A 7,749-nucleotide genomic window follows, 5' to 3' on the forward strand; every position below is an offset into this window, starting at 1 on the left:
TTAATCTTAATGAAAAAGAAAAAAATCCTGTTAATGAAGAAGAAAAATCTAACAAAAATGTTATAAATAATACAAAGAATAATAAAAAAGAAAAAGAAGAAAATGTGGAAATCACAGAAAAGTCTGCTAAAATGATTCATAATTTTTTTGGTATTTAATTTATTATTATATTAATAAATAAATAAGTATATAACTATTTTAATATAATTAATATATTTTAGCTGCAAAACAAAAAGAAGGAACAAAAAATGCTAAAGATGATAAAAAAAAATCCTCCAGTTATTCTTATGATCCTAGTGTATCAAATTATAATCCAATAGATGATGCATGTTGGAAACATAATGAAAAGTATGTCTTATGTTTTTTCATTTTTATATCGTATATTTTCTGTTGATAAAAAATTTGTTCAATTTTTCATAGAGTACCGTACATTGCACTCACACGCACATTGGAACTAATTGAAGATACTAGTGCACGATTAAAAATAATAGAAATATTATCGAATTATTTTCGATCTGTTATAGTTTTAAGTTCAGATGATTTGCTTCCAAGTATATATTTGTGTTTGAATCAATTAGCACCTGCTTATGAAGGTAAATATATACTTAAATATATTTTCTCATCTTATTGAAAAAATATTTATTTTTATTTTAGGAATTGAATTGGGAGTAGCAGAAACAAATCTGATGAAAGCTATAGCACAATGTACTGGCAGAACTTTAGCACAAATTAAAACAGATGTTCAAGAAGTTGGAGATTTGGGCATTGTGGCAGAAGGAAGTCGTTCCAATCAAAGAACAATGTTTCAACCTGCTCCATTAACAGTATCAAGTGTATATACTAGGTTGAAAGAAATTGCTCAAATGACTGGTTCTGCGGTATGATATTTGTTAATATAATCTAATGATAAATCAATAATAAATATGGAAACATAGAATTGAAAATTATTAGAGTCTTTTATTTGTGCAGAAATAAATAAAAATTTCATAAGAGCTAAGATATTCAATTTAGATCTTTATTGTAATTGTAATTTTAAGATAAAATTTTGTACTTTTAATTTTGTACTTTTTTATTATTTTCAATTATTATAATTTCTTTTTCAGTCTTTAACTAAAAAATTGGATAAAATCCAATCACTTTTTGTAGCATGTCGTTTTACTGAAGCGAGATATTTGATTCGATCCTTAGCTGGTAAACTTCGAATTGGTTTAGCAGAACAATCTGTATTACAAGTAAAAATATATATTTATATATCATTTTATATTATTGTAATATTGTATGATTAATGACAAATATTTACAGGCTTTAGCATTAGCATGTACTATGACACCACCAAAGCCAATTTTTCCGCCTGAAATTTTAGATGTGAGTAAGAAAATGTCAAATGATACCTTTAAACAAAAATATGACGAAACTGCACTTATCCTTAAAACAACATATTGGTAAGAATATTTTTGTATTAGATATTCAAATCAATTTTCAATTTATATCATATAATATCTATTTCTAGTGAATGTCCAAATTATGATAAAATAATTCCTGTTTTATTAAAAGAAGGAATTAAAGAATTACCAAATAAATGTAAAATTACACCTGGAATACCTATGAAACCAATGCTGGCTCATCCTACTAAAGGTGTGCAAGAAGTATTAACACGTTTCGACGGTCTGAAATTTACATGCGAGTGGAAATACGATGGAGAAAGAGCTCAAGTAATTTTTTAAATAATTATTTAAAATATAAAAAAATAATATATATATATATATATATTTAATTGCTGTAAATTATTCATTCAGATTCATTTTGCTGAGAATGGTAAAATTAGCATTTATAGTAGGAATCAGGAAAATAATACTAGCAAGTATCCCGATATTATAGGACGATTTAAAAATACTCAAGGTGAAAATGTTAAAAGTTGTATCCTTGATTGTGAAGCAGTAGCATGGGATAATGATAAGAAACAAATTTTACCTTTTCAAATACTTAGTACAAGAAAACGCAAGGTAATGCAATATATATAAAAAATTACTTTTATATAAATATTTTTTTACACATATTTACACATATTTTTACACATATTTTACGTATTTACACATATTTTTACTTTATAGGATGCGAACGAATCAGATATTAAGGTTCAAGTATGTGTATTCATGTTTGATCTATTATATTTGAATGGAGAACCATTAGTGCAACAACCATTCATAAAACGTCGTGAATTATTAAAAGAAAATTTCAAAGAAATAATTGGAGAATGGAAATTTGCAACTAGTTTAGATACTTCAACTATGGAACAAGTACAAGATTTCTTAGATGAATCAGTAAAAGGTTAATTTCTATTTAAAAATAAATTATAAATTAGTTTTTATCTATTTAGAAAAATGTATGTATACTTGTATGTATATATGTATGTATATATATTTAATAGGTAATTGTGAAGGTCTCATGGTAAAGACCTTAGAAGAAGAAGCAACATATGAAATTGCTAAACGTTCTCGCAATTGGTTAAAATTGAAAAAAGATTATTTAGATGGTATAGGCGATACATTGGACGTAGTGGTCATCGGTGGTTATGTAGGGAAAGGAAAAAGAACTGGAACTTATGGAGGATTTCTTTTGGCTTGTTATGATCAAGAAAATGAAGAATATCAAAGCATTTGTAAAGTAAGCATTATTAAATTGTAATAACCAATATATTTTAATATAGAAATAAATATAATTTTAATATTTTATATATCCATTTAGATTGGTACTGGATTCAGTGAAGAGGATCTTCAAAAGCACACTGAGTTTTTTAAAGAATATATAATATCGCAAACTAAATCATATTATCGTTACGATTCATCTCTTGAACCGGATCATTGGTTTGAACCTATCCAAGTCTGGGAAATTAAATGTGCAGATCTATCTTTGTCGCCTGTTCATAAAGCAGCTATTGGTATTGTTGATCCAGAGAAAGGTATATCTTTACGATTTCCACGATTTGTTCGTATTCGTGATGATAAAAATAGCGATGATGCTACATCTGCACAACAAGTTGCAAATATGTACAACAATCAAGAACAAATAAAAAATCAAACATCATCAACAAAAATAACTGAAGAAGACTTTTACTAAATTTTTGAATTATATTAAATTTGTATTATATCTAAAATTAAATATATAAGTAAAACTAAATTTTTTAAATAAAATAATAAAGTTTTTAATAAATTTGATGAAAAACAATTTATATCACAAAATAATATTTCCACATTTAATTATTATTTTTCTTTTGTTTTCTTGAATATTTAGACTAAATATAATTTAAATAGAATCATTTCATTTTATTTCTTAATGCATTAGTAATATGTAACATATTTTATAAAAAATTAGTAAATCATTTAGTGAAAAACTATTAATTTTGGAGATTTTAATTGTTATTAAATATTTTGTGTGAATTAAATATAAAATATTTAATATTCTTATATATCAATTTGTCTTCCCTTCTTAATAAAAAGATTTTCTCTCATGAATATATAACAATTTATATATAATATATAAAAATATATGAACTTTCAATATATAAGAATTTAAATATATAACATAATATATGTATATAAATAAACAAAAATTGACAAATATTTTACATATATTATACATAAGAAATATGTATATAATTCATAAAAATTGAATTGCACTAATTTTAAGAATTTTAAGAATTTTGACTAATAGATTATATAAAAAAAATGTTAATCAAATATCATAATCTCTATATATTTTAAAATTTGCAGAAAGCAAATATAGACAAGGAAAAGAAATAATAAAAAAAGATAAAGATAAAGTAAAAATATAAAAATTAATGCTATCTTTATAGTGCCGCAAATGAAACTAATGTAGACAAGGAAATCAAATAGTAAGAAAAAGATAAAATAAAATAAGAATTAATCGTTAACGCCATCTTTTGAATATCAAAAATATCTTTTTAAAGACATTTTTTAAAAGCATTCAAAAGATGGCACTAATTCTCAATTAAAGTACTTAAAAGATGGCGTTGATAATCAATTTTTAGTTCATTTCTATCTTTCTCACATTATTTAGTTTCCTTGTCTATATTAGTTTCATTTACTTTTATAGTGCTGATTCCTAACCTCAATTATTTTCGAATATTATGAAAATTAATCAAGAAGTGATGACAGATACGATTAATCAAAAGTTATTTTATAATACTATATTGTCACAAACATTTTCTCCAGATGGAAATTATTTATTGGCTGGAAATATTTATGGAGACATTTCAGTTTTTGAGTAAATATCTAAATAGTTAATAATAAATGTTTAATCATGAATTTTATTGATATTGAAAAGAAGAAAAACAACATTTTTTATATTAATATGAATTATCTTAATATTTTAAAATATAAACAAAATATTAGACAATATTAAAATTAAAATACAATTAATTTTTTTGCAAGTTAAAATAATTTGTTTCTAGGTTATCAAAAGCTTTAGGACCACATAAAGTTGAAGAAAGTGAATTACAAGGCCCTAATTATCACTTCACTGCTCATTCCAATCAACAAGTAGAAAGTATGATTTCAACAGACAATTTTTTAGTAACAGGAACATCAGGAGAAATATGCGGATGGGATTGGAAAATAATTATTTCAAGTAAAAATCCAAAGAATAAAGTTTCATGGACTATACAACTTCCTGTTAATAAGTGAGATTATATAATAAAATATAAAATAAATTATTTAATAATTATAATATTTAATGATATTATTATTTATTTTTAGGGATAGTTATGAAAAACCAGATGTAAATTATTTAGTATATTCTAAATTAAATAATCTTCTATATGCTGGTTGTGGCGATAACAATATTTATGTAATTAGTTTAGAAGATGGTAGAATATTAAGAAGTTTAGAAGGACATACAGATTATATTCATTGTCTATCTTTAATGTATGTATTATATAATTATTAATATATAATATATAATATATAATAATTTTTATATAAAATATTTTATTTTTCTAGGGGTAATCAGTTAGCTTCATGCAGCGAAGATGGAACAGTGAGATTATGGGATTTAAGAAAAAAAGAAAATACTAATATATTAACTCCTCATTTAGTAGACAAAGTTGCAAGACCAAGATTAGGCAAATGGATTGGTGCCATAGATTTCACAGATGATTGGCTGGTATTTATTTTCTATTATTTTTTTTATAGAATAGACAATTAATTTTAATACAAGGATAAAAAAAATAATATATATCAATTGTTTAGTTATGTGGAGGTGGTCCAAATTTATCTTTATGGCATATGCGCACAATGGAAGCAGCCACTGTATTTGATCTTCCAGATGAAGGTATCCATGTAGCAAATATTTATGAAGAACGTGTAATAGCTGCTGGATCAGCGCCTCACGTTTATCATCTTACTTATCAAGGAGAAATGTTGGCTAAAGTGCCAACTTCCAGTAACACTGTATACAGTATTATTTATCAAGAAACACCGCAAAAAGTATTTAGTATAGCTGGTTCATCAAATAACCTTGATATTTGTACGAATTTTAATTATCGTGAATTAATATTAAAGTTTGCATAATAAAAATAAAATATTAAAATGGTGATATCTAATTGATTTACAAAACAAAGTGATCTCATTAAAGACAAATATATTTTTTAATAAATATATTAATACAATATGCATTTTATAAAATATGATATAAAACTTTTTACAAATATACAAGTATTTGTTTGTTAGTTACGATTTTTGTAATATAATCGTTTTCTGTTTGTAATATATTCGCCTAATAGAACATTTATGAGATGTGATAAAATACAATTAACATTTGTTTGAAATTAATTGGTTATTTAAAACTAAATTTCTTCTTTTAGCTTGCAAGATATTTAAACGAAATAAAAAGTGAAATCATAAATAATGGAATATTAAACAATATGGTGATAATTTATTTTTGTATAGTTTTAAAGGATCAATTTAATTTCAAACAAATTATAGTAATATAACAGTCACAGAAAGCCATGACCTGCAATCACTGCAGGTATAAAGCCCTCTCTACCATCTCGCGAGCGAACCCAGAACCAATCACTAACATGATCGCTAAGTAATGCAACGACATCGCCTTTAGAGACGCTAAGAGCGTTTCCACCTTGACCCTCATAATCGCTACGTATAACGAGTAAAGTATGTCGAGATCCTTTGGTTCTAGCATTCGCTGCGGCTCTGAGATACAATCTGTCAACACTACGTTCCCCGCAGGCTGATACTGCGTCTCTAGAACTACGTCTTACTCTTGGATTTCTACCTCGAGCACCACATTCTGACCTAGTATCCCTTAGTTTTTCCGTATCGGTCATGTTTCCTGGAAAAGTCAAACACATTAATAAAACATGAATTTGGAACTGATGCTATTGGAAATGAATTTAGTACCTAAGGGACGAGGAAATACGTCTGTAGAGTCTTCCCAACATGGTCCTCTTGTTGGTTGTGGTAATATTCCTAATGGTAAGCAAGCTGCATACCCGACGTACCCTTCTTGACCATGTGGAGTTTGAACGTATAACCAAGTTTGATTCTTGAATACAGCATTGACAACTGTACCAAGAGGGAGAGCCATCTCGTCTTGAGTACCACCTTGGGTTTGATACAGGACAGATGGAAACGAAAGAACAACAGGAATGTTTGCAGGTTTTTCTATCGAGGCCTGAAAATAATAAATATTTTGTAAGCAATATTGTTTTTATCATATTGAATTATAAATTGTAGCTTGATGAATGAAAAGATACTTTGGTAAGGTATGCATCAAGGTCTGCAATTTCATAACCAAATCTACTTGGCGGTCTGGGTTTGTGGGATCGTTTGGTTCTTCGATGTCTGTGCTTCTCCCGACCACTAGGCGTGGACGTTGACTCACGTGACACGAGAGACGGCTCGGACACTGCCCTCTTAACTTTCTCTTTCTCCTTCGCCTCCTTTAGCCCTGAAAATTCTTTTTCAGATTGTTTCTCCAGAGGACTGTCTAGCGATCTTTCATTGACCAGTACTTCTTTGCTAATTGACTGAAAAGAGAATGTAAATATTAGTACGTATTGCATTATTTTTTGAAAAATAAAAGATTAAAATTAAAAATATTTATAATAAGATAGATTTATAATAGATAGATATAAAATATATAAATTATATATAAACCTTTTCCTGAATTTCTACTTTCTCCGTTCTTTCGATCTTCTCTATTCTATGCAGAACCTTCTTCTCTCGTTTTTCTGTTTCGACATTCTCCTTACCGCTGTCTTTTTCCTTCACACTTTTCACACTCCTCTTCGAGGATCTTTCTTTACCATCTCGTGACAAGCTCTCTCGATCGCCGTTCCCACCTTTACAAAGATAACATTGTTTCTTGACTAGTTTCTTAAGCTTTCTCGAAATAGCAAAATTACAGCTAATTTATATATTGTATTGTATATATTTCTTAAGAATTTTCATGAATAACCTTTTGAATGGACATCATGTTATTTCTTTTTATTAATTTATATACTTATTTAATTTAAATTCCTCATAATATTATTTATAGAATCTAATATTTCAGATATTTTTTTTTATAGACCTGCGTTCCCATTGGTGGTTGAATGACTGTTGCTGGATGCAGGTTGCTGTTGCCCACGAAGGACCCAGGTCAAAGAGATTTTGGGGCGCAACAGGGTACTTGGCCGTTGACCCATGCTCCTCGGGGGTGCGAGGGGCGTCG

The 7,749-nt window shown here is 27.2% G+C and overlaps 3 protein-coding genes across 3 annotated transcripts in view; 2 read left to right on the forward strand and 1 right to left on the reverse strand.

The window, feature by feature from the left end:
* LOC102670604 (DNA ligase 1) overlaps positions 1 to 3,206 on the forward strand; it is a 4,736-nt gene extending 1,530 nt beyond the window's left edge. Inside the window, exons 3-13 of the mRNA XM_031515245.1 lie at positions 1 to 150; positions 222 to 348; positions 421 to 593; positions 655 to 878; positions 1,104 to 1,232; positions 1,303 to 1,442; positions 1,511 to 1,712; positions 1,797 to 2,003; positions 2,112 to 2,328; positions 2,429 to 2,664; positions 2,746 to 3,206. The exon at positions 1 to 150 is cut by the window's left edge and continues 20 nt beyond it. Of these exons, the coding sequence (XP_031371105.1) occupies positions 1 to 150; positions 222 to 348; positions 421 to 593; positions 655 to 878; positions 1,104 to 1,232; positions 1,303 to 1,442; positions 1,511 to 1,712; positions 1,797 to 2,003; positions 2,112 to 2,328; positions 2,429 to 2,664; positions 2,746 to 3,117 (2,177 nt within the window). The 3' untranslated portion in view covers positions 3,118 to 3,206. The remainder of the gene's footprint in view (positions 151 to 221; positions 349 to 420; positions 594 to 654; positions 879 to 1,103; positions 1,233 to 1,302; positions 1,443 to 1,510; positions 1,713 to 1,796; positions 2,004 to 2,111; positions 2,329 to 2,428; positions 2,665 to 2,745) is intronic.
* An 833-nt stretch (positions 3,207 to 4,039) lies between these two features.
* On the forward strand, positions 4,040 to 5,686 carry LOC102681931 (THO complex subunit 6 homolog). Its single transcript, XM_006609681.2, has 5 exons — positions 4,040 to 4,284; positions 4,472 to 4,699; positions 4,776 to 4,943; positions 5,019 to 5,181; positions 5,268 to 5,686. The coding sequence occupies exons 1-5, from the start codon at positions 4,148 to 4,150 to the stop codon at positions 5,586 to 5,588; spliced, it is 1,017 nt and encodes a 338-aa protein (XP_006609744.1). The 5' UTR covers positions 4,040 to 4,147; the 3' UTR covers positions 5,589 to 5,686.
* A 76-nt stretch (positions 5,687 to 5,762) lies between these two features.
* LOC102681795 overlaps positions 5,763 to 7,749 on the reverse strand; it is a 77,149-nt gene continuing 75,162 nt past the window's right edge. The window contains exons 5-9 of the mRNA XM_006609680.2: positions 7,609 to 7,749; positions 7,194 to 7,378; positions 6,791 to 7,063; positions 6,435 to 6,708; positions 5,763 to 6,366 (exon numbers count right to left, since the gene is read on the reverse strand). The exon at positions 7,609 to 7,749 is cut by the window's right edge and continues 17 nt beyond it. Of these exons, the coding sequence (XP_006609743.2) occupies positions 6,014 to 6,366; positions 6,435 to 6,708; positions 6,791 to 7,063; positions 7,194 to 7,378; positions 7,609 to 7,749 (1,226 nt within the window). The 3' untranslated portion in view covers positions 5,763 to 6,013. The remainder of the gene's footprint in view (positions 6,367 to 6,434; positions 6,709 to 6,790; positions 7,064 to 7,193; positions 7,379 to 7,608) is intronic.

Source organism: Apis dorsata, unplaced genomic scaffold (genome assembly GCF_000469605.1).
Source record: "Apis dorsata unplaced genomic scaffold, Apis dorsata 1.3 scaffold_59, whole genome shotgun sequence".
Classification (NCBI taxonomy): Eukaryota; Metazoa; Arthropoda; class Insecta; order Hymenoptera; family Apidae; genus Apis; species Apis dorsata.